Source organism: Salvelinus sp. IW2-2015, linkage group LG18 (assembly GCF_002910315.2).
Source record: "Salvelinus sp. IW2-2015 linkage group LG18, ASM291031v2, whole genome shotgun sequence".
Classification (NCBI taxonomy): domain Eukaryota; kingdom Metazoa; phylum Chordata; class Actinopteri; order Salmoniformes; family Salmonidae; genus Salvelinus; species Salvelinus sp. IW2-2015.
This window is the reverse complement of record NC_036858.1, coordinates 27076123-27102617: the sequence shown is the minus strand read 5'-3', so window position 1 is coordinate 27102617 and position 26495 is coordinate 27076123. Positions and strand designations below refer to the sequence as shown.

The following is a 26495-nucleotide window of genomic DNA, read 5'->3' as shown; positions in this document are numbered from 1 at the left end:
TTACCAAATGAGGTTATAGTGTTTCCCCTACCAACTATACATTTCAATAATTTGTTGGAGGGGCCTCTCACTATCACTTGTTATCATATTATCAATGAGGACTCAATTTCGCTTCGGCCACTCCAACTGGAGAGCTGAACCCGGCCCTATTACAGTCCTGTAATGAAGTGCAATGGAGTGGTAATTGGTCCACATTATACCAGATCAGGTAACGTTAGACCTATTTCCTTATCACAATGAGCCCTGCTGCTGATTCATAGTCCCTTTTTTATGCAGGCTATCATCCAAATAACATTTCAGCTACCACCCCCTATTTCAGTTTTCCATTTCAAGATTTCGCTCCACATCCTTAGGTTGTAAGTGCAACTTATTTCTGGTTTCTCTCCACTTAAAACTCCCCAAAAACTCCCTTATTACTAATGCAGATATGTGGGTGGATCCAGATATGTCTCCTAGGATGAGGAAGTACAGTAAGTGAGCAGGTTACATGAGCGTCTTCCTGTAATGTGAGATGTACACAGTACAGTTCTGGTCTGGCCCATTGTGCTCTTGTGGCTCCGTTCATGCCGTGCATTGCAATATTGTTCTCTTTTGTCCTGGTGTGAGTCAAATGAATAGGTAAAATCATACTCCACCTTTTTGAAATGATACCTCACTCTACTCTAAGAAGTGTTTTTCTGACTGAAATCCCCAACACATTATGTCCCATTTCTGATAAAGTTAATTCATTTAAGAACATTTCAAGATATCACTTCAAATCCCAATCATATCTTTGAGATGAGAGGTTAAACATATCCCAGGGAAATGATGGTAAGATTTTCAGACAGAGAAGCTGCCCTATATTCATGGCGGTTGAATATTTCCACTGTTTATGAACATGCACAAGTGTAACTTTTGTTGAGAATGACAGTGGCCAGGGTTATAATTATATGGGTCACACTTTTTCTATAATTTTGTCAAATTATAAATTATGTCATATCCAAGCATTCAACTGAGCTGAACAACAGATTTCCCTATAGTAGACTAGGCATGATTCCCAACTCTCAAATATTCCACCTTTAAATTATTTCTTCTCTCAATAGAAATGTGACACTGCAAGGTCAACTTACTAGATATCATGTACTACAGGGTTGAGGTCAATACAGTGGAAGCTAACAGTGTGGAAGGGAAAAGACAAATGGGAAGTATTGACAATGGCTGGTATTGTTTCATTGACTGTTACACAGTACATGCAGAGGTGTACATAGTCAAGGATACTATTTACTGACACTTCACAAAGATTCATCATGCACTTGACAATTGGGTTCAAATCAGAGAATGCACGAATTCTCAGCTAGAGATTTAGAATTTTGGTAGTTTTTTTTGTTTTCTTGACAGAACAATGGTCCAGAAGTATACTTTAAAAAAAAGTCTAGATTTAAAAAACAATGAACTTTTGTTTTGACATACTGCAGTGTAGGCCCAGCCTCCTGCTCTGAACGGAGTCTGGCTCTCTGGTCAGGTCAAACCCATGTGCTGAACACTCACTGAGGAATAAAAGACAGGATATTGGATAACAAGGTTAAAATATAGGAGCAAAATATACTCTTATTAAACTTAGGCTGCTGGGATTTGACTTGAGCCACTTAATAGACAGTAGTTTTGAGGGAATCCAAACAAAAGGTAAAGGTACGGTCATGCTTATGGTAGCTAATGGCCGAGTTAAAAGAAATTAGGGGACGTTTTCCACAGGAAATTGTACTTAGAGACAGGTCATGGATCACCAGACTCTTCAGAGGCAGTTTCAGAAGTGAGCGTTTATTAGAACTATTAAAAAGACAACATACTTTCAGGGAAGGAGATAAAAAAATATTATATATACAGTCCCAGTCAAAAGCTTGGACACACCTACTCATTCAAGTGTTTTTCTTTATTTTTACTATTTTCTACATTGTAGAATAATAGAGACGACATCACAACTATGATGGAGTGATGGAGTGCTGCATCAGATGACCTGTCCTCCACAATCACCAGACCTCAACCCAATTGAGATGGTTTGGGATGAGTTGGACCGCAGAATGAAGGAAAAGCAGCCAACAAGTGCTCAGCATATGTGGGAACTCCTTCAGCATTCAGCAAAAGCATTCCTCATGAAGCTAGTTGAGAATGCCAAGAATGTGCAAAAGGTGGCTACTTTGAAGAATCTCAAATGTAAAATATATTTTGATTTGTTTAACCATTGTTTTATTACTACATGATTCCATATGTGTTATTTCATAGTTTTGATGTCTTCACTATTATTCTACAATGTTGAAAATAGTCAAAATAAAGAAAAACCCTTGAATGAGTAGCTGTGTCCAAACTTTTAACTGGTACTGTATACACACACACACACACACACACACACACACACACACACGCACACGCACACGCACACGCACACGCACACGCACACGCACACGCACACGCACACACACACACACGCACACAATCTGTTATTAAACAGAAAAGAGAAGTGCAGTATGATTTCATGGCTGGAGCACCAACTGATTTCATTTTTAGATAAGTGCAAAAACTAGTGGAAGTATCAGTCTCATATAACTCTCGAATTGGATTTTGATCAATGATAGGTATGAGTGTGTGTGGAGTTGGAGCTGGAGTTAGTGTTTGTATTCAGTAATGACGTGCTGCCCTCTGGTGGCCTCACTAGCCCTATTCGGGGCATGTGTCAATGTATGCACTATAAAGTTCTGGAAATCAAATCAAAATCAATTCAAATTTTATTTGTCACATGCGCCGATTACAACAGGTGTAGACCTTACAGTGAAATGCTTACTTACAAGCCCTTAACCAACAATGCAATTTTAAGGAAAATACCTTAAATAAGAAATAAAAGTAAAAAATAATTAAAGAGCAGCAGTAAAATAACAATAGCGAGGCTATAAACAGGGGGTACCGGTACAGAGTCATTGTGCGGGGGCACTGGTTAGTCGAGGTAATATGTACTTGTAGGTGGAGTTATTAAAGTGACTATGCATAGATAATAACAGAGAGTAGCAGCAGTGTAGTCTGTATAGTCTGGGTAGCCATTTGATTAGATGTTCAGGTGTCTTATGGCTTGGGGGTTGAAGCTGTTTAGAAGCCTCTTGGACCTAGACTTGGCGCTCCGGTACCGCTTGCTGTGGGGTAGCAGAGAGAACAGTCTATGACTAGGGTGGCTGGAGTCTGACAATTTGTAGGGGCTTTCTCTGACACCGCCTGGTACAGAGGTCCTGGATGGCAGGAAGCTTGGACCCAGTGATGTACTGGGCAGTACACACTACCCTCTGTAGTGCCTTGCGGTCAGAGGCCGAGCAGTTGCCATACCAGGCAGTGATGCAACCCGTCAATATGCTCTTCGATGCTGCAACTGTAGAACCTTTTGAGGATCTGAAGACCCATGCCAAATCTTTTCAGTCTCCTGAGGGGGGATAGGTTTTGTAGTGCCCTCTTCACGACTGTCTTGGTGTGCTTGGACCATGTTAGTTTGTTGGTGATGTGGACGCCAAGGATCTTGAAGCTCTCAACCTGCTCCACTACAACCCCATCGATAAGAATGGGGGCGTGCTCGGTCTTCCTTTTCCTGTAGTCCACAATCTCCTTTGTCTTGATTACATTGAGGGAGAGGTTCCTCTTAGAGGTGCTTATGAGTGTTGTGATGTGGTTTTGCCGTGAATACTTTATGCATGACGATATAGTCACATAACTATAGAAATACAAACTTTTTTCATTTTTTATAAATGCTTACTGAATAGGCTGTTTGATGAGGCCATCTTTTGGTCTAATATGTAAATGATGTGGAACCACAAGACATGCCTATACCGTCAACTTGCATGAGCCCTCAGTCTCTGACATGCTTTTTGTTGTATTTTCAGGTTGACATTGAAAAGCACTCATTTTAATCTGTGAGGAAGTGAAAAAAGGAACATGAGACAACTATCAGGTGTGTGTGTGTGTGTGTGTGTGTGTGTGTGTGTGTGTGTGTGTGTGTGGGTGTGTGTGTGTGTGGTGTGTGTGTGGTGTGTGTGTTATTGGTGGTGTCAAATACAATGACTGTTTTGTGGTCTTCGTATGTTTGCTCTATCGTTATTGTTTTGACCTGAGGTTTGTTTTAGTTTTTGTTGGTACAAACCAAACTTTGTGAGAAGAGACGACTCATGTCGCAAGCACTAGTTCATATCTACACAAATTACTAAAGGATACCGTCTGCATTTCTTTCACACTCCTCTCAGGGGAATGTCTCACTGCTGTAACTGTTTTAGGAAGTGACGCCGTGCCACTCAACATCAGGAAACTGTTTCTATTAATATGACAGCGCAGGGGTGTTAGTTTGTGAAAGTTGTTCACGCGAAGAGCCTAAATTCAGCAGGGAAGAAAGAAGGGCTTAACTCCAAAAAGTAAGGACAGCCATTGACAAGGACAGATGTTTTGTGCTGCGGGGTGAGTTGATGCAACTGTTCTCAAACTTCACAATGGATAGAGTTGTCTCGTCTTCAGAAACGGGTAAGAAGTGAACTTGTCTTAAATGTCTTTTTTTTTTGTCCGATGTTAGCCTGACAACAATATACAAATGTTTCTAATTGTACAAATCAATACTATAAGCACTCACTGCACACTGTAGAACCTATTGTTGGTCTATCAACAATTCGGCGGGGAAGAAAGACAGGGTTTGGTTTTAATGAATGTTTTCATTGAGAAACTTAAATATGACATATACCTAAAAATGTTTCAAGAATCTGTTAAAATGGCTTTTTTTGTAGTTTGACTGAATGTAAAAACCATTTACAGATTTGCTTTCAAAATAAGGAAGTTAGTGTTTTACTCTTCCTGTAGGTAGTTAGCATTGGTGACATGTTTTTGCATGTCATCTCAGCAAATGTTTTGCAAAATAATTTCTGTACATTATGATTGAAGCACATTTATGATTGTAGATAATAATGTTGGTTCAGACAAATGACGCGTGTTTCTCAATTCTACGAATGTAGTGGTTTCTGACAATAAAGAAGCTATACTATATGCTGTTTCTTTAACTTTTAGGTTTACAGGGATGAACTTGGCTTGATACTCGGATCAATGTTTGTTCAGCTCCCTATTGACTGTACTCATCTCAAACAGCACGCCTATTGATTCTTCTAACCACATTAACCTTGAAATCTCATAGCTCAGGCTGTTTTGGAAACTTGGCATTGTCTACAGTTTTAGTGCAACGTTTAGCATAACCCCAGCTTTAATACCCTGACTTTTCTTTTTCTCAAGAGAAAAAAAGAACTATAAAGATAATTTGATATAAATGTAGGCATATTAAGTACAGTTATGTTTATAAAAGTTATAGATCTTTTAATAATTAATTGATCAAATAGATCCCATGATTTGTCTTCCAGCAATGTCTGGATTCCACTCCACGTGCGAGCTGTTGATTGTCCATTCTAGCGAGGCTCAGGAATGGGCAACGTATCTGCAAAAAATCTTGAAGTCTTCACGGAAGTTCCCTAAGAGGTCTATCGTATTGTATGCAGTTGACTGTGCTGATCAGCTACATGGATGTGACTTCAACATTTTCCATAATAGTAAATGCATTGTGCTGCTACTGACAACCGCATTCCTAGACATTCTAGATGACCCTGAAGTCCTGGGTACTTTTCAGAGACTCCTACACCCTCCACACAGAGTGGTGGCGCTGTTGTGTGGAATGTCAGAGGATGACATATCGACTGAATGGTTTGAGGACTGGCAGAGCTGGAGAAAACTTTATCCTGAAGATGAGCCTGCTCTCTACATCTCCACCATTCTACAATCCATTGCTGACAGTATGTTCACTATAATACCCTTATAAAGTTTGGGGAAAGTATATTACATTTTATATATTTTTTTTACCTATATTTAACAAGGCAAGTCAGTTGAGAACAAATTATTATTTACAATGACGCCAGACAACGCTGGGACAATTATGCACTGCCCTATGGGACTCCCAATCACAGCCGGTTGTGAAACAGCCTGTATTCGAACTAGGGTGTCCGTAGTGACACCTCTAGCGCTGAGCTGCAGTGCCTTAGACCGCTGCTGCACTCGGGAGCCAGATATAACCAGATTCTCATAACATTCAGACATAAGTTTCTGCTTGGGTTTTTGTTTCTCTGTTTAAAGTGCATGTAACCATTATTGAATTATACTCAGAGAATTACATACCATCTAGTTGTGAACTTACAGGCTAAACTTTCAGTTCACTAAACTCACCCATTCCCCAATTTTCAACCTATACCTACCGATAGGTTTTTATTTTGACTTTGTATTCAAAAGGTAATACAGAAGAGGCTGAACATGATGTGGAAGCTATGGCAACAACAGAAGCAAAAATCCCTGTGGTCAAGAACCGCAAAGCTGAGGGGACAGAGGACGAGTCAGTGACAGAACCAGAGTGTGTCCAGGATGACAGTGACAACGTGAGAACAGAGGTCCACCCAAACCAGGCAACGAGCCCCACACATCCCGCCTGCCTCACTGTACAACCAAACAGAGTTCTATGTGGGGTAAGAATTGCTTAACATACTTTATAGACAACGCTGTAATGGCACTGAACAACGTTCAAAGATTGATTCTGGACAGCACAGCTTAAGGAAAGATTAATGGTACATTGTACAGTGCCTTCAGAAAGTGTTCAGACCTCTTGATTTTTCCCACATTTGTTGTTTTGATTGACTTGTAGAAGAAAAAGAGGAGGAAGGGAAGCGCTGCTGAGGTACACAATAGTAGATTTTGGTAGACAGAAGGTGCTCTTTGGTAAAAGGGGTTAATTGGTCATCAAAAAGAACAGAGGACCAAGGCACTCTTCATATAATTAACTAAAATGACATTATTTGTATGGCATGTTCAATAGAAACAAAGTTTAAAAAATCTGCATGGCCTTCATCAGGGAGTACAAAGAAATGATAATGCAATGTCCTCTTTTAAACAGCTTTTTCCAATCAGCCCTAATTAGAAGAGTGAGTGGTTACAACATGGATTGGACAACACCTAGTAAGCAATACTATACACATTAAAAAGTGTAATACTGTAGATATCTTATCAACATTGTTTACTCCAAGCTAGAAGCATCAGAATGCCTAGAAAGGTAGTTCTAACCTTAAATATGACTGGGCAAAGTGCCAAGAAAAGGAAAGTAATCTATTCCATAGTACACAGCAAACATGGACAACAACAGTCTAATTTTTATGAACATAACAAGATCCAACAAATGAGACACAAACTGAACAAGTTTCACAGACATGTGACTAACAGAAATTGAATAATGTGTCCCTGAACAAAGGGGGGGTCAAAATCAAAAGTAACAGTCAGTGTCTGGTGTGGCCACCAGCTGCATTAAGTACTGCAGTGCATCTCCTCATGGACTGCACCAGATTTGCCAGTTCTTGCTGTAAGATGTTACCCTACTCTTCCACCAAGGCACCTGCAAGTTCCGGGACATTTCTGGGGGGAATGGCCCTAGCCCTCGCCCTCCGATCCCAGAAGTGCTCAATGGGATTGAGATCCGGACGCTTCGCTGGCCATGGCAGAACACTGACATTCCTGTCTTGCAAGAAATCATGCACAGAACGAGCAGTATGGCTGGTGGCATTGTCATGCTGGAGGGTCATGTCAGGATGAGCCTGCAGGAAGGGTACCACATGAGGCAGGAGGCTGTTTTCCCTGTAACGCACAGCGTTGAGATTGCCTGCAATGACAACAAGCTTAGTCCGATGATGCTGTGACACACCACCCCAGACCATGACGGACCCTCCACCTCCAAATCAATCCCGCTCCAGGGTACAGGCCGCGGTGTAACGCTCATTCCTTCGACGATAAACGCGAATCCGACCATCACCTCTGGTGAGACAAAACCGCGACTCGTCAGTGAAGAGCACTTTTTGCCAGTCCTGTCTGGTCCAGCAACGGTGGGTTTGTGCCCGTAGGCGACGTTGTTGTCTGATGTCTGGTGAGGACCTGCCTTACAACAGGCCTACAAGCCCTCAGTCCAGCCACTCTCAGCTTATTGCGGACAGTCTGAGCACTAATGGAGGGATTATGCATTCCCGGTGTAACTCGGGCAGTTGTTGTTGCCATCCTGTACCTGTCCCGCAGGTGTGATGTTCAGATGTACTGATCCTGTACAAGTGTTGTTACACGTGGTCTGCCACTGCGAGGACGATCAGCTGTCCGTCCTGTCTCCCTGTAGCGCTGTCTTAGGCGTCTCACAGTACGGACATTGCAATTTATTGCCCTGGCCACATCTGCAGTCCTCATGCCTCCTTGTAGCTTGCCTTGTAGTTCACGCAAATGAGCAGGGACCCTGGGCATCTTTCTTTTGGTGTTTTTCAGAGTCAGTAGAAAGGCCTCTTTAGTGTCCTAAGTTTTCATAACTGTGGCCTTAATTGCCTACTGTCTGTAAGCTCTTAGTGTCTTAATGACCGTTTCACAGGTGCATGTTCATGAATTGTTTACGATTCATTGAACAAGCATGGGGAACAGTGTTTAAACCCTTTACAATGAAGATCTGTGAAGTTATTTGGATTTTTATTAATTATCTTTGAAAGACAGGGTCCTGAAAAAGGGACGTTTCTTTTTTTGCTGAGTTTAGCTGAGGGCAATAGAGCAAAATGTCCACCAGATGACAGCAAACCCTACTATCACGACCCTACAGAAAAGGTGAAAAATCCATATCTTAATTTAACCAGGGTACTTAGTGGCCTGTAATTTGTAAATCCAAAAACTTTCCCTTTGGGTTAGCCGTTTAAGACAGTCCCCTTTTCTAATTGAGGCCGGAACATGATCAATACCCATAGCTTGTAGGGAGGCAGGGTTGCCATGGTGTAAGGACTTGTAGTGCCTTGCCATGGGGTAGTCTTCGTTGCCTACCTGTATGGCATACTTGTGTTCCGCTAAGCGGTCTTGAGGTCTTCTCATTGTCCGTCCTATGTAGAACATCTTGCACTGTGGACATTCCAATCTGTAGATGACATGAGTGGTTTTGCAGTTAATGAAATGCTTGACGTGATACTCCATTTTAGAAGCTGTGTCAACAAAATACTTTTCCTGTGCAATATTTCTGCGATGGTTGCACTGGCTGCATTTAAAAGAGCCCTTGGGTTTGTGGTCTAACCAAGTTTTTTGAGCATCACCAGGAAGATAGCTGTGGACTAATTTGTCATTTAGGGTAGGACATCTCTTAAAGCTTATTATTGGTGGCTCTGGGAAGACTTGGCGTAGTAGCGTATAATTTTGGACGATTCCCCAATTATTTTTAATTATACTTTTAATGTTCTCTGCTTCAGTGCTGTATTTTGTAACACAATACACTCTCTCTGATGTATCACGAGGCACTCCCCTTCGCAACAAGTTCTCTCTGTCAAGTCATCCGGCCCTTATACCTGCATCTTTCAGGACCTGAGCGCTGTAGCCCCGATTCAAGAAGCGGTTCTCCAATTCAGCAGATTTGACACTGTAGTCTGTTTCCTGATCACAACTTCTGCGGACTCTTTGGAGTTGGCCATATGGAATGTTCTCTTTTAGCCTTTTGGGGTGAAAGCTGTCTGCCCTCAGAATGGTATTCCCGTCTTTAGGCTTCCTATAACAACCTTTGTCATTTTTACTGATGTCAAGGTCCAAAAAATGAATGTTTTCCTTGCTGTACTCCATAGTTAGTTTGATGTTAGGGTTAATGCTGTTAAGGTATTGGTGGAATGAAATAAGTTCATCTTCTGAGCCGGACCAAAACAGGCAAACATCATCAATATAGCGTCCCCACCATATGATCCGGTCAAATGAAATCATTTCCCCATTTCCCCAAGTACAAACCGCGTAGGAAGGGCTGTAGCAAGCTCCCATGGCACATCCTTTGACCTGTTTAGTAATACGGTCCTGAAAGACAAAGATGTTATTATTAAGAGTCCATTGAGTCAGTGAGACAATGAATTCTGTAGGAGGCATCTCAGTCGCAGGCCGGGTACTCAAGAAATGGTGCATAGCTGCCAATCCTTGTTCATGTTCAATGGTGGTGTATAGAGACTCCACATCCATGGTGACTAAAAAGGAAGCTGTACCTATATTGTTCAATTCCTTAATTTTGTTCAACACATCTGTGGTATCTTGAAGATAGGCTGGGAGTGACGGCAGAAAAGGCTTAATAAAGTAATCAATGTACTTAGAGATGGGTTCTAATGGATTACATTGAGATTTTTTGGTCACTGGCCTACACACACACACACACACACACACACACACACACACACACACACACACACACACACACACACACACACACACACACACACACACACACACACACACACACACACACACACACACACACACACACACACACTGTAACGTCCTGACCAGAGTTATTATGTGTTTTGCTTGTTTAGTGTTGGTCAGGACGTGAGCTGGGTGGGAATTCTATGTTGTGTGTCTAGTTGTCTGTTTCTATGTCCAGCCTAATATGGTTCTCAATCAGAGGCAGATGGTAATCGTTGTCCCTGATTGAGAATCATATATAGGAGGCTTGTTTTGTGTTGGATTTTGTGGGGTGTTTGTTTCCTGTCTCTGTGATTGTCTGCACCAGATAGGTCTGTCTCGGTTTTTGCACATTTGTATTTTTATATTGTTTGTAGTGTTTCACTGTTCTTTATTAAACATGTTAACACTAGCCGCGCTGCACTTTGGTCCTCTCCTTCACCCCTGGAAGAAAACCGTTACAGAAACACCCACCAAACCCGGACCAAGCAGCGTGGCAACGGGCAGCGACAGCAGCAGAGACAGACAGAGGAATGGACATGGGAAGATGTCTTAAACGGCAAGGGTTGCTACACATGGAGGAGATCCTGGCTGAAAGGATCGCCTCCCATGGGAACAGCTGGAGGCAGCGAGGAGAGCAGAGGCAACCGGAGAGAGGAACCGGAGGTATGAGGGTACGCGACTAGCACGGAAGCCCGAGAGGCTCACCCAAAAATTTCTTGGGGGGGGGGGGGATAAAGGGGAGTGTGGCGAAGCCGGGTTGGATACCTGAGCCAACTCCCCGGGCTTACCGTGGAGTGAGAGGGCGTTGTACTGGTCAGACACCGTGTTATGCGGTGGAGCGCACGGTGTCCCCAGTACGCGTGCTTAGCCCAGTGCGGGCTATTCCACCTTGCCGCACTGGTAGGGCTAGGTTGGGCATCGAGCGGGTGCCATGAAGCCGGCCTAACATATCTGGCCTCCAGTACGTCTCCTCGGGCCGGCGTACATGGCACCAGCCTTACAGGTGGTGTCCCCGGTTCGCCTGCATAGCCCAGTGCGGGCTATTCCACCTCGCCGCACTGGCAGGGCTACGGGGACCATTCAACCTGGTAAGGTTGGAGAGGCTCGGTGCTCAAGAGCGCGTGCCCTCCTTCACGGTCCGGTATATCCGGCGCCACCTTCCCGCCCCAGCCCAGTACCACCAGTGCCTACACCATGCACCAGGCTTCCAGTGCATCTCCAGAGCCCTGTTCCTCCTCCCCGCACTCACCCTGAGGTGCGTGCCCTCAGGCCCGGTACCTCCAGTTCCGGCACCACGCATCAGGCCTATAGTGCGTCTCAGCCGGCCAGAGTCTTCCGTCTGCCCAGCGGTGCCTGAACTGCCCGTCTGCCCAGCGGCGCCTGAACTGTCCGTCTGCCCAGCGCCATCGGAGCCGTCCGTCTGCCCAGCGCCATCGGAGCCATCCGTCTGCCCAGCGCCATCGGAGCCATCCGTCTGCCAAGCGCCATCTGAGCCATCCGTCTCCCAGCGCCATCTGAGCCATCCGTCTCCCAGCGCCGTTAGAGCCATCCGTCTCCCAGGCGCGTTAGAGCCATCCGTCTGTCCCGAGCCGTTAGAGCGCCCGTCTGTCCGAGCCGTCAGAGCGTTCGTCAGTCAGGAGCCGCTAGAGCCATTCGTCAGTCAGGATCTGCCAGGGCCGCCAACCAGACAGGATCTGCCAGACAGGATCTGCCAGAGCCGCCAACCAGACAGGATCTGCCGGAGCCGTCAGTCAGCCATGAGCGTCCAGAGCCGTCAGCCAGTCATAGCTGCCCTACGTCATGAGCTGCCCTACGGTCATGAGCTGCCCTACGGTCATGAGCTGCCCTACGGTCATGAGCTGCCCTACGTCATGAGCTGCCCTACAGTCATGAGCTGCCCTACAGTCATGAGCTGCCTACAGTCATGAGCTGCCCTACAGTCATGAGCTGCCCTACAGTCATGGAGCTGCCCCTCTGTCCGGAGCTGCCCTCTGCGATGCCCTCTGTCCGGAGCTGCCCCTCTGTCCGGAGCTGCCCCTCTGTCCGAGCTGCCCCTCTGTCCGGAGCTGCCCCTCTGTCCGGAGCTGCCCCTCTGTCCTGAGCTACCTCTCTGTCCTGAGCTACCTCTCTGTCCTGAGCTACCTCCAAAATCATGTGGGGGCCTTGGGGAGGATTCTTAGGCCAAGGTCGTGGGCGAGGGTCGCCACTCAAAGGACGCTAAGGAGGGGGACAAAGACAGTGGTGTCCTCGTCCACCGCCGGAGCCGCCACCGCGACAGATGCCCACCCAGACCCTCCTCTTGAGTTGTAGGGGTGCGTTCGGAGTCCGCACCTCAGGAGGGGGTACTGTAACGTCCTGACCAAGTTATTATGTGTGTTTTGCTTGTTTAGTGTTGGTCAGGACGTGAGGCGGGTGGGAATTCTATGTTGTGTGTCTAGTTTGTCTGTTTCTATGTCCAGCCTAATATGGTTCTCAGAGGCAGATGGTAATCGTTGTCCCTGATTGAGAATCATATATAGGAGGCTTGTTTTGTGTTGGGATTTTGTGGGTGTTTGTTTCCTGTCTCTGTGATTGTCTGCACCAGATAGGTCTGTCTCGGTTTTTGCACATTTGTTATTTTGTATTGTTTGTAGTGTTTCACTTGTTCTTTATTAAACATGTTTAACACTAGCCGCGCTGCACTTTGGTCCTCTCCTTCACCCCTGGAAGAAAACCGTTACACACACACATATACACACACACACACACCTCATAATGTCAAAGTGGAATTATGTTTTTAGAAATGTTTACAAATTAATAACAAATGAATATCTGAAATGTCTTCAGTCAATAAGTATTCAACCCCTTTGTTATGGCAAGCCTAAATAAGTTCCGGAGCAACAATTTTCTTAACAAGTCATATAAAAAGTTTTTTAATGACTACCTCATGTCTGTACCCCACACATACAATTATCGTTAAATGTCCCTTAGCCGAGCAGTGAATTTCAAACACAGATTCAACCACAAAGAAAAGGGAGGTTTTCCAATGCCTCGCAAAGGGCACCTATTGGTAGATGGGTAAAAATAAAACAAAAACAGACATTGAATATCCCTTTGAGCATGGTGAAGTTAATTACACTTTGGATGGTGTATCAATACACCCAGTCACTACAAAAATACAGACATCCTTCCTAACTCAGTTGCCGGAGAGGAAAGGGAACCGCTCAGCGATTTCACTAGAGGCCAATGGTGACTTTACAATCAGTTAAAGAGTTTAATGGCTGTGATAGCAGAAAACTGAGGATGGATCAACAACATTGTAGTTACTCCACAATCAGTGGTGAATATAGCATGTAAATCTTGGTGAGGCCAACTCAACCAGTTTTTTGAAAAGCGTTGGGCCAGTAACCGAAAGGTTGCTGGATCGAATCCCCGTGCTGACAAGGTAAAAATCTGTTCTGAACAAAGCAGTTAACCCGCTGTTCCCCAGTAGGCCGTCATTGTAAATCCGAATTTGTTCTTAACTGGCTTGCCTAGTTAAATAAAGTTTTTTTTTATTTTTTATAAAAATGCCAGCAAAGCAACTACATAACATTTTATTATGCCTATGTGGTCTAAAAAGGAAGGAAAATACAATCACGAGGATCCACTTTTATAGACAATATACCGATGCACTGACAGTGTATTGTGCAAACAAAACAACCCTAGCAATATCAACTGGAATTACATGGGTCTATTACTGAACGTTTTGAATGGGAAAAGACTGTCACTGGCAAACATGGTTACAGACCCAACAACATTATATAATATCCCCTTCTCGTGAAGAAATGAACATGAGCTAATTATAATACACACAGTAAGCAAAGCAATGAAATCATTCCAACATTATCTAAAATGATGAATAAGATACTAATGAGATAGGCCTACAGTATATACTGTAAGGAATATAACAATTGAGATGTACAAACCATGGCATAAGGGAAACGATGAGCGGATAAGAGGCAAGCCCTAATTTCGATTAAGACATTAATGAGCTAGTAGTTAATAAAACTATTTGTTCAGCAATTTTTGAAATGTACAGTGACAGAATTCAGAACATGGGCCATTCTTAGAAATGTCTCCCTGTGCACCAAGTCAGAACTGTAGGATAAATCACAGGGGCATATAAGCAGACAATGAAAGAGCTTACAATATTTGATTATGACATTTCTCTAAAACAGGCTATAGACTACATGTGCACCACCAAGTCAGAACATTAGGCTAACTTCTGTGGGGGAGAGAGACCAAATTCTTAGGGTGATGGGCTACTAACAGCTTACTACATTCTCTGGATTTGTGGTGCTTTCAAGACAATAGGGAACTATGAAAAAAACAAGGTTGAATCATGACATCACTGATCTTCAGGTTGTAGCTCTAGAAAGAGGCCTGCGTTCCCTACTTGGAATTCCGAGTTGGATGACCGTTCAAAATGTAGTTTCCCAGTCCAAGCTAGTTTTGTCCCCTGAGTTCCCAGTAGTCTTGAACGCATTGAAGTCTGAGATTTCCCAGTTCCGAGTTTCCAGTTGATTTGAATGCGGCAGAAGTTATGATGGATTGACAGCATGGTCAATGTATTTAACCTTTTCTGGCCCATGGTGTTGCGTGTGAATGTTTATCCTTTTAAGCTTGGAAATAAGACCCTTTCAGACGGATGTTATAAATCCTTAAACCCAGACCCAGACTGCTTGTCTAGCTTGCTAGCTAATATTGTGAAAGTATGATGTTGACATCAGTCTAATCAAAGCTACGGTTAATATAATGTGATTTAACGTCATTTTATCTGTAGCTAATGACCTTGAGACTTCTTGGACGGGCACTTCTAATGTAAATCTATGACAGCACCCAATGGGGCTTGAACTGCTTAGCTCTTCCTGTGGATTCGGCGGTGACGTAGTGTCCCCATGAGTGACAGAACACTGAGCCAATCACTGCGCAACTAGAGAAGATTACCAACGCCTATGCTCTGTACTTTCGCTGGCAGCCCCCTCCACCACAGGAAGTACTGAGCTAGGCTGAAACACCTGCATTTTGGAGCGGCCTTACGCAAGAAAGAGACCATGTTTGTATGCAGCTTTATTAACTCAAGGAAAACATTTCTTTTTACATTGTTTGCAAACTGATATGTGACACAAATAGATGCCAAAATAACATGCAACAACAATATATATACATACAGTACCAAAAGTTTGGACACACCTACTCATTCAAGCGTGTGCAAAGATGTCATCAAGGCCATGGGTGGCTACTGAAGAATCTCAAATATAACATATATTTTGATTTGTTGAACACTTTTTTGGTTATTACATGATTCCATATGTGTTGTTTCATAGTTGTGATGTCTTCACTATTATTCTACAATGTAGAAAATAGTACAAAATAAAGAAAAACCCTGGAATGACTAGGTGTGTTCAAACTTTTGACTGGGACTGTATTTAATAAAACATTTGTTTATTTATTTATTTGCTAAACAGGTGGGGCAGAGCCTTACAGCCCCACCTGCCCTGAATGACGGGTTGCCACTGGCCACAATACTAACCTAAATGACAGAGTGGAAAGAAGGAAGCCTGTACAGAAACATTTTTTTCTTCTAAAACATGCATCCTGTTTGCAATTATGCACTAAAGTAAAACTGCAAAAAATGTGGCAAAGAAATTGGCTATGTCCTAAATACAAAGCGTTATGTTTGGGGCAAAACCAACACATCACTGAGTACCACTCGCCATATTTTCAAGCATTGTGGTGGCTGCATCATGTTATGGATATGTTTGTCATCGGCAAAGACTAGGGAGTTTTTAGGATAAAAAGAAACTGAATAGAACTAAGCACAGGCAAAATCCTAGAGGAAAACCTGGTTCAGTCTGCTTTCCAACAGACACTGGGAGTTTAAATTCACCTTTCAGCAGGACAATAACCTAAAACACAAGGCTAAATATAAGAATCTATGGCAAGACTCGAAAATGTCTGTCTAGCAATGATCAACGAGCAACTTGACAGAGCTTGAAGATTTTTTTTAGAATATAGTACAATCCAGGTGTGCAATGCTCTTAGAGGCTTACCTAGAAAGACTCACAGCTGTAATCGTCTCGAGGTTGTGAATACTTATGTAAATTAGATGTTTCTATATTTCATTTTCAATAAATTTGAAAACATTTCTAAAAACATGTTTTCAATTTGTCATGATTGGGTATTGTGTGTAGATGGGCGAGAAAAATATATATTTAATACATTTTTAATTCCGGATGCAACACAACAAAGTAAGTCAAGGGGGAAGAATACTTTCTGAAGGCAATGTACATGATACTGTCATAATTGTAACAGTTGTTGGAGTGTATGGTATTGGACAACCATGCCTCTTTGTTACTATCATTTTTGGTGTGTGAATTTGTCTGATTATTTCTTGATTCATATCGAGGCACACCCTTAAATTACACTCAAATTATAATCAGCTCAGGACAACTTTATTTGCAATTACAGTTTTTTTTGTTGCCAACTCCTAAGCCTAGAATACAATTTCTTCCAGTATCTGATGTCTCCATGATGACTGTACATGTTTTACAGGACCATGCAACTATTTTCATAATCTTTTCAAATAAACTGGACAACCAATTGAAAATGGAGGTGGAGTTTTCCTCTAAAGATTTAGCTGCAAAACGGGTTGTAGGGATTTTGGAGAATGAATACACCATCAGTGTTAATGCGCCTGGTAAGTAGGCTACCTTTAGAGACTTTATAGCAAAGCTATAGAGGAACATTTAGACCACTTACCCATTCTTCTGTTTCACTTTCACTTATTATTCTATTTCACTATTACATTCTTATTGTGGACATTTCTTTGACCAATGTGAATAACTTGAAGTGATTTGCCAGACACTATTCTGTACAGTAGATAAAGAATGCTAACCCAGGTAAATGCTATCTTTACCAGATATGCCAGCAGGAGAGATGTCACTCACTCTGCATGGCAACGACTCACCAGTCTGTTTGAGGCCTGTAACATACTACACAGCCATGGGAGAAGTCAGTCGTTACCTTGAACTTGCAGCTGCTCCCATGGATTTTATGTGTCAGGTGAGAGTGCTCAGTATGGGGTAAAAACAGAATACTGAAGACTGACAACTCTGTTTTCAACACCTCTAAATAATTGATTTTGAAAGGGATAATTCACCCAAAATACAAAATTACATATTGGTTTCTTAACCCTGTAAGCAGTCTATGGACAAGGTTTGACAGCAATCCATGCTTTGTTTAAGTTTCCATAGCACTGTTTCCAAATGCAAACATTTTATAATTTGTGCCAAATCCAAGTCCTGGTACCGATATTAGAATTTTGTCCAAATCATCCGAAAGTATCTCAAATTCATTGTGAAGCTCAACAAAATCACTTTTAGATGATTTGAACATGATGTATGAAAAAGGCTAATATCGGTACCATGACTTGAATGGGATTTGTGCCACAAATGCGAGTCCCTGTTACCATTTACTAGGCTTGCAACAAGCTAAGGTGCTGGGGATGGGCTTAAAATGCAAGCTACGGCTCCAAGCATCGGGGGTTCCATCCCAGTGATAAGCACTCGTTTTGCTATTTTAGTTTTTTCTGTTTTAACCCTATCCCAAACCTTAACCCTAACCAGTTGGAATTACTGCCTAAACTTAAGTTTCGGTTTCATTTTTTTGCAGTTTGACTGAAAGCTAACATATGGCGAATACACTGTCATTAAAAGGGCTTAAGAGGCCATCTCCTGTTGCCTGCAGTTATGTCAAATGTTTACATTTTCATTGGAGGCTACATTGCATTTCACACAGACTAAAGCTTCAAGGAAACCTAAAAAACATGTATATTTAAATTCTTTAGAACATATTTCCTTCAATAGTGTGTTGTTCATTTCTATGTTTCTAGGCATTCAATATCACATCCAATGCCACAGAGTCACTTGACAATATGCTGACAGACTCGTTAAAAGGCAGGATTCCTGCAAGTGGACTTCATGTGTTTGGAATCAGACAGATCGAGAAAGACAATATGGCTGCATGTAAGTGCTTTACATTTTGACCAGAAAATATAATGGAATGATACATTTGCTTGTCTACACACTAACAGTTCTATTGAAACTGCTATGCGTGTTTTTGTTGTAAGGAAAAACAATGTGCTAGCTAGTTTCTAGTGAATACTTACACTACATTGTTGTAGATTTTTCACAAGAGAGTAAAGGGAGTTCCTCAAACAATTCAACTAATCTCAGTTAGGCATTTTTTAAATCATATTATTTCAAATCAAGTGATACAGTTGCGGCCAAATATATTGGCACCATTGCACTTTCCCCTATTTCTTATAAAATAATTTGACATTTAAACATTTGGCCATCAGACCTTGTAATTGGATTTTCAACATTACATTTTTTTTTAAACTTAAGTTTACTATTTTAATTGAGAAAATAAAGATACATGGCATTGCCAAAATTATTGCCACCCAGGAGCTAGCACAGCCTTTGGCCAAGATAAATACAGACAAATGCTTCTTGTTTACTGCAGCTTTCCACTGGCAATTTGGCCCACTTTTTAGCAACAAACTGCTCTAATTCTTCAATGTTTAAAGGGTGCCCTCCACCAACTGCTGTTTTCAGATCTCGCCATAAGTTTTGGATGTGATTCCGATCTGGACTCTTCGCTGGACACTCCAAAACAGTCCAGCATCTCTTACTGAATCATTCCTGGGTGCTTTCTGATGTGTGTTTGGGGTCGTTTTCCTGCTGGAAGACCCATAACCTTCAATGAGGACCCAGTTTTTGGACACCGGGTTGAACATTGGACTCCAAAACACCTGATAATCTGATGATTTCATGATGTCTTGCACGCATTCAAGGCTCCCAGTACCAGAGGCAGCAAAGCAACCCAGCAAAGCATTATCAAACCTCCCCATATTTGACTGCAGGGAGGTTGTTATTTTCTTTGAATGCTTCATTTGTTTGTCAGTAAACACAGCACTGATCTGTATTGCCAAAGAGCTCTAATTTCATTGGTCCACAGAACATGTTCCCCAGGATTTAGGCTTGTTTAGGTGGGTTTTTGAGAAGTTCAATCAGGCTTTCTTGTGTCTCCTTCAGCAGTGGAGTCTCTATGATTTGTATATCAACAGCAAAATGAAGCATTCAAAGAAAAGAAGACCTACCCTACAATCAAACATGGGGGAAGTTCGATAATGCTGTGGCGTTGCTTTGCTGCCTCTGGTACTGGAAGTCTTGAATGTGTGCAAGACATCATGAAATCATCAGATTATCAAATCAAATCAAAGTTTATTTGTCACGTGCGCCGAATACAACAGGTGTAGTAGACCTTACAGGGAAATGCTTACTTACAGGCTTTAACCAATAGTGCAAAAAAGGTATTAGGTGAACAATAGGCAAGTAAAGAAATAAAACAACAGTTAAAAGATAGGCTATATACAGTAGCGAGGCTATAAAAGTAGCGAGGCTACATACAGACACCGGTTAGTCAGGCTGATTGAGGTAGTATGTACATGTAGATATGGTTAAAGTGACTATGCATATATGATAAACAGAGAGTAGCAGTAGGGTAAAAGTAAAAAGAGGGGTTGGCGGGTGGTGGGTGGCGGGACACAATGCAGATAGCCCGGTTTGCCAATGTGCGGGAGCACTGGTTGGTCGGCCCAATTGAAGTAGTATGTACATGAATGTATAGTTAAAATGACTATGCATATATGATAAACAGAGAGTAGCAGCAGCGTAAAAAATTGTTTTGGAGTGCAATGTTCAATCCATGTCAGCAAACTGTCTCTGTTGAAGGTTGTGGGTCTTCCAGCAGGATAACAAACCCAAAAACACATCAAACGCATGCTGGAATTGTTAAAAAAAGAAACGCTGGACTGTTCTGGAGTGGTCAGCAAAGAGTCTAGATCTGAATCACATACATAACCTATGGCGAGAGCTGAAAACAACAGTTGGTGGAGGGCACCCCTCAAACATTGAATAATTAGATATGTTTGCTGCTGGAGAGTGGCCCAAATTTCCAGTAGAAAGATGCATCAAGCTCACAAGAAGCATTTGTTGGCAGTTATCTTGGCTAGTCCTTTTGTTCATGCTAGTTGTTTTAATAACTTAAGTTAACAACAATGTAATTTGCTCTGCAATGTTGAAATCCAATTACAATGAGTGGAGACATTTTATTATTTTAATTTCAACTTATTTTAGAAGAAATAGGTAATTATTTCAGAAAGGTGCAACTGTTTTTGCTTTTTTTTATGGGGAAAAAATACAGACAGTGGCTCTAAGCAGAGTTGGGGTCAATTCCATTTAAAAATAGGGGGTTGATTGAAATTCCCTTTATATTGAGAATCAAAAGACACTAAAACATAAAGAATGAAGAAAAACAATCTTGCAATTTGGGTTATGACAGTGTAGTACAGTTGTAGTAAGCAAGCCCAAAAGCCATGTTTAAGTTATTTTCTTATTTAATTCTTTAGCATTGTCATTTAATTACAGGAATTTTTACAGATTATGCCTTAAATTAATTACAGATTGTGACGTTAAATTTACTCTGACAGTCATCTTAGTTCATAGTCAAACGTATATAAATCCATCCTAAAGCAGACAGTTATGGTTACGAAATTGGATAAATGGGACACTTCAAGTAATAAGTTTCCAAAATGTGATTTTTTTCATATGACCGATGAACTACCATTCACCTGCTGTAATCATACACATTTTTTATCTGGCACATCCAAAAATGTGATGTGGGACATGGCCACTGGTCACCCAAAAATGTTATCTGGATATTCAAAAATGCCATCAAATGATGTCCACATTTTTTTATCTAAGAGTCCAAGAATCTTATCCCCATTGAGTTTTGTTGACATCCAGAGATATGAGCCAAGGTCCAAAAGGTCAATACATTCTGTGTTCTAGGTGAATTGGGAACATTTCTTTTTTGGGAACATTTCTTTTTTTATCAAGTTCAACTTATATCCTGAAGGTTTTGAGTCTTCAAGAACGTTCATAACAAGTGGAATAGATCACAGTTGTCTGCTTTTGTCACTCAGATCAGCGAAAGCAGGAGCTTCCCACTCTGCTTCATTTTGCTGCAAAGTATGGCCTGAAGAAGCTTACCACAGTCCTGCTACAGTGTCCAGGTGCCTTGCAGGCCTACAGCGTGATGAATAAGAATGGAGACTACCCAAATACACTGGCAGAGAGGAGCGGCTTCTCTGACCTGAGACAGTTCATGGACGACTTTGTGGTAAGTCCATTGTTAGTATATTCATTCAGTGATGTGTTTATCTTGTATCTCTCTAGTGTGATCTCAATTTGGGAAAATGCTCTGGATCGCACAACAATGATTTCAAATAACAGCCACCGGCTCTTATTGTAGTAACTTTGTGAAATCATATCTTTAGTGAAGACTAAGACTATGTGCACGATATCTCGTATGTAGGAGACGGCTGACATGCTGAAGTCTCATATCAAAGAGTCCATCGCGGCTGAAGAAGATGAGGATGTGTACGAGTCCACGTCCAACTCCTCTCGAGATATCATCATGAAGTATTCCCTAAACCCCGGGTGCCAAGAAGACATCTATGAGTCCATGATGGGGTTAAGCCCAGACTACATGGAAGACCTATGTATGATTAATTACATGAAGTACCATTTCCCTTTGATGATGATGACGATGATGATGGATTACTACTATCTTTGAATATTTATTCCCCTCAGATGAGGACATGGAGAAGGCATTAGGAGAGTCGCATAACCCAGAAGAAATCATACTTAGAAAATTTTTTCAAGGTAAATTGACAAAACACTAATGGTGGGAACCAATATCGATTATTCAATATGATATTGATATCGTTTGATATCAATAAACAGTATTCCGAATCCTTGACTTTTTCCACATTATGTTACGTTACAGCCTTATTCTAAAATTGATTCAATGTTTTTTTCTCTCATCAATCTATACACAATGCCCTATAATGACAAAGTAAAAATAGGTTTTTATACCTTTTTGCATATAAAAAACTGAAATATCACATTTACGTAGGTATTCAGACTTTACGTAGGTATTCAGATTTACTCTGTACTTTGTTGAAGCACTTTTGACAGAGATTACAACCGTGAGTCTTCTTGGGTATGACAAGCTTTGCACACCTGTATCAATCAGGTTCAAGTCCGGGCTCTGGTTAGGCCACTCAAGGACATTCAAAGACTTGTCCCGAAGCCAGTTCTGCGTTGTCTTGGCTGTGTGCTTAGAGTTGTTGTCCTGTTGGAAGGTGAACCTTCGCCCCAGTCTGAGGTCCTGAGCAGGTTTTCATCAAGGATCTCTCTGTACTTCGCTCCGTTCATCTTTCCCTCGATCCTGACTAGTCTCCCAATACCTACCGCTGAAAAACATCCCCACAGAATGATGCTGCCACCACCATGCTTCACTGTAGGGATGGTGCCAGGTTTCCTCCAGACGTGACGCTTGGAATTCAGGCCAAAGAGTTCAATCTTGGTTTCATCAGATCAGAGAATCTTGTTTCTCATGGTCTGAGAGTCCTTTAGGTGCCTTTCGGCAAACTTCAAGCGGGCTGTCATGTGCCTCTTACTGAGGAGTGGCTTCCGTCTGGCCCCTCTACCATAAAGGCCTGATGGGTGGAGAGCTGCAGAGATGGTTGTCCTTCTGAAAGGTTATCTCATCTAAGAAATTTGGAACCACTAAGATTCTTCCTAGAGCTGGCCGCCTGGCCAAACTGAGCAATCGGGGAGAAGGGCCTTGGTCAGGGATGTGACCAAGAACCCGATGGTCACTCTGTCAGAGCTCCAGAGTTGTCCTAACCTTTCAGAAGGACAACCATCTCTGCAGCACTCCACCAATCAGGCCTTTATGGTAAAGTGGCCAGACGGAAGCCACTCCTCAGTAAAAGGCACGTGACAGCCTGCTTGGAGTTTGCCAAAAGGCACATAAAGACTCATACCATGGAGCAACAAGATTCTCTGGTCTGTTGAAACCAAGATTGAACTCTTTGGCCTGAATGGGAAGCACCACATCTGGAGGAAACCTGGCACCATCGCTACGGTCAAGCATGGTGTTGGCAGCATCATGCTGTGGGGATGTTTTTTAGCAGCAGGGACTGGGAGACTAGTCAGGATCGAGGGAGAGATGAACGGAGTAAAGTTCAGACAGATCCTTGATGAAAACCTGCTCTAGAGCACTCAGGACCCCAGACTGGGGCGAAGGTTCACCTTCCAACAGGACAACGACCCTAAGCACACAGCCAAGACAATGCAGGAGTGGCTTCAGGACAAGTCTCTTTATGTCCTTGAGGGGCCCAGCCAAAGCTCAGAATGGAACCCAATAGAACATCTCTGGAGAGACCTGAAAATAGCTGTCCAGCGATGCTCCCCATCCAACCTCCTAGAGCTTGAGAGGATCTGCAGAGAAGAATGAGAGAAACTCACCAAATACAGGTGTGCCAAGCTTGTAGCATCATACCCAAGAAGACTCCACGCTGTAATCGCTGCCAAAGGTGCTTCAGCAAAGTACTGAGTTAAGGGTCTGAATACTTAAATGTAAATGTGATATATCCGTTTTTGATTTTTATTAACTTTGCAAAAATCTCTAAAACCTGTTTGTGTTTGTCATTACGGGGTATTGAGTGTAGATTGATGATGGTGTCTGAATATTATCTGAATGCACTATAATTGTCTGCTTATGGGCCCTCAATGGTTGATGGGGTTCTCATTGTATTTAAACTGGTTGGGTAAGTTTATGTCCCCAGAGCATTCACATCTGGCTCAAGGGGCAATCAACAGTTGTCTAAACTTCACTACAAAATACTGTACTGCATTGTACTGTAATTGGACTTGTGGATGTACTCTTTTTTTTACAAATGATGTGGCTTTTTAAGGGAAACCTGATGCAGGTGTGGCCCAAGTTGGTGAGCATACAGCGAATGAAGAGGTGGGAGACCAGGTGGAAGAACCAGAGGGGTTTGAGGAGGAAGACCCTTACAACATGTGTGTTCAAGATGAAATCTATGACACGGTGGACGAGAATGCGACCTATATCCCAGACATTTTAAACCGTCCACCAGCTCCAATTCCGAGACCTGTGACGTTTTCAGAGCCTGAGGAGTCCAAGACCTACATCTCAAGAGGTACATGACTGAACAGCACAAGTGTTCTCCAAAGCTATTAGCTAGTGCATAAGTCGCCAAACCAGTGGTGTATTTAAGGTCCAGGTGAATGACTATGCTTTTCACAGTGTTTTCGGGAAATGAAGAATCAAATCCACAGAGGAACCTCAGAGAAATCCCGTCAAACACAGGTACATATCAAATTGAACATCACTTGAGATGTTATTTTCTATGTATTGCACATTGCCCTGAATCACAGCTTCTCCACTAATTCGTAAACAATGTATGTGACTCCAAACCTCCAGTGAGGCCTGTGAGTGACAGAGCCGCCACCTCCTCTTCCAACGACCCCTATGCTGGAATGAAGACCCCAGGCCAGAGGCAGCTCATAGCCTTGCAGGAGAAAGTGAAGGTGGGGGTCCTGAGTGTGGATGATGCTGTGCAGGAATTCAAGACCTGGCAGTTTGACCAGGAAAGGAGATCTCAGTCTCTGCGCTATCAACAGGTACAGTAGTAGATTATAGTTAATACTCATATCTCTTGGCAGAACACAAGAAACAGATATTTTCTGTGGCCCGGGCCTAGCTTTTGGGGGTACAATGATTATCTGAAATACTACCTCCATGAATTCAGAAAATATTTTTTTGTCACAGGAAAATCTGAAAAGACTACGAGACAGCATTTCCAGACGCCATAAAGAGAGGGAGAAGCTTGGGAAGGAGATTGGTAGGCATATTTGGAGACTCTTCTATACTTTGCCTCTACATGTGACAAGAGCATACTGTATTTTATAGGTCACTTCAACTGCAATTACAGTATCAGTCAAAAGTTTGGACACACCTACTCGTTCCAGGGTTTTTCTTAATTTTTTACTATTTTCTACATTGTAGAATAATAGTGAAGACATCAAAACTATGAAATAACACATGGAATAATGTGGTAACCAAAAAAGTGTTAAACAAATCCAAATATATTTTATATTTGAAATTCTTCAAAGTAGCCACCCTTTGCCTTGATGACAACTTTGCACATTTCATTTATCAGGCTACTGAAGTGTAAATTTTGTATTTTATTGGCCTTTCCTCTTTGACTATGCCTACAATTATGTCAGTCCATAAGACAGCATTAGTGGTCACATTTGATCAGTTGTGTAAAGTACTTAATTAAGTAAAAATATTTCAAAGTACTACTGAAGTCATTTTTTCTGTACTTTACTTTTACTTCACTACATTCCTGAAGAAAATTAGGTACTTTTTACTCCATATATTTTCCCTAAGACCCAAAAGTACTCTTTAGATTTTGAATGCTTAGCAGGACAGAAAATTTGTCCAATTCACACATTTATCAAGAGAACTTCCCTGGTCATACCTACTGCCTCTGATATGGCACACTTACTAAACACAAATGCTTTGTTTGTAAATGATGTCTGAGTGTTGGAGTGTGCACCTGGTTATTCGTATATACAAAAAACAAAAAAACGGTGCCGTCTAGTTTGCTTAATATAAGGACTATGAAATTATTTATACTTTTACTTTTGATACTTAAGTACATTTTAGCGATTACATTTACTTTTGATACTTAAGTATATTTCAAACCAAATACTTTTTAACTTTTACTCAAGTAGTATTTTACTGGGTGACTTTCACTTTACTTGAGTCATTTACAATTAAGGTATCTTTACTTTTACTCAAGTATGGTGAACATTCCTACAGTCAGAATGCCAATTGCACGCTCCCTCAAAACTTGAGACATCTGCGGCATTGTGTTGTGTGACAAAACTGCACATTTTAAACTTCTTCGGGATCGGTGTCCCTTCCATGGGACGGTTGAGCTAACGTAGGCTAATGCAATTAGCATGAGGTTGTAAGTAACAAGAACATTTCCCAGGACATAGATATATCTGATATTGGCAGAAAGCTTAAATTCTTGTTAATCTAACTGCACTGTCCAATTTCCAGTAGCTATTACAGTGAAAGAATACCATGCTATTGTTTGAGMAGAGTGCACAATTTTGAACATGAAAAGCTATAATAAACAAATTAGGCACATTTGGGCAGTCTTGATT

The 26495-nt window shown here is 42.0% G+C and overlaps 1 protein-coding gene across 2 annotated transcripts in view; it reads left to right on the top strand.

The window, feature by feature from the left end:
• The first annotated feature begins 4378 nt into the window (after positions 1-4378).
• Positions 4379-26495, top strand: part of LOC111978690 (phosphoinositide 3-kinase adapter protein 1) — a 31920-nt gene continuing 9803 nt past the window's right edge. For both annotated transcript variants that reach the window (XR_002879202.2, XM_024008901.2), the window contains exons 1-13: positions 4379-4521; positions 5400-5825; positions 6316-6545; positions 16864-17008; positions 17231-17373; positions 18203-18335; positions 21359-21555; positions 21751-21937; positions 22029-22100; positions 24203-24451; positions 24559-24621; positions 24736-24935; positions 25084-25156. Coding sequence is in view for 1 of the 2 variants with exons in the window: in XM_024008901.2 (XP_023864669.1) it covers positions 4467-4521; positions 5400-5825; positions 6316-6545; positions 16864-17008; positions 17231-17373; positions 18203-18335; positions 21359-21555; positions 21751-21937; positions 22029-22100; positions 24203-24451; positions 24559-24621; positions 24736-24935; positions 25084-25156 (2173 nt within the window). In the remaining variant the exon portion in view is untranslated. The remainder of the gene's footprint in view (positions 4522-5399; positions 5826-6315; positions 6546-16863; positions 17009-17230; positions 17374-18202; positions 18336-21358; positions 21556-21750; positions 21938-22028; positions 22101-24202; positions 24452-24558; positions 24622-24735; positions 24936-25083; positions 25157-26495) is intronic.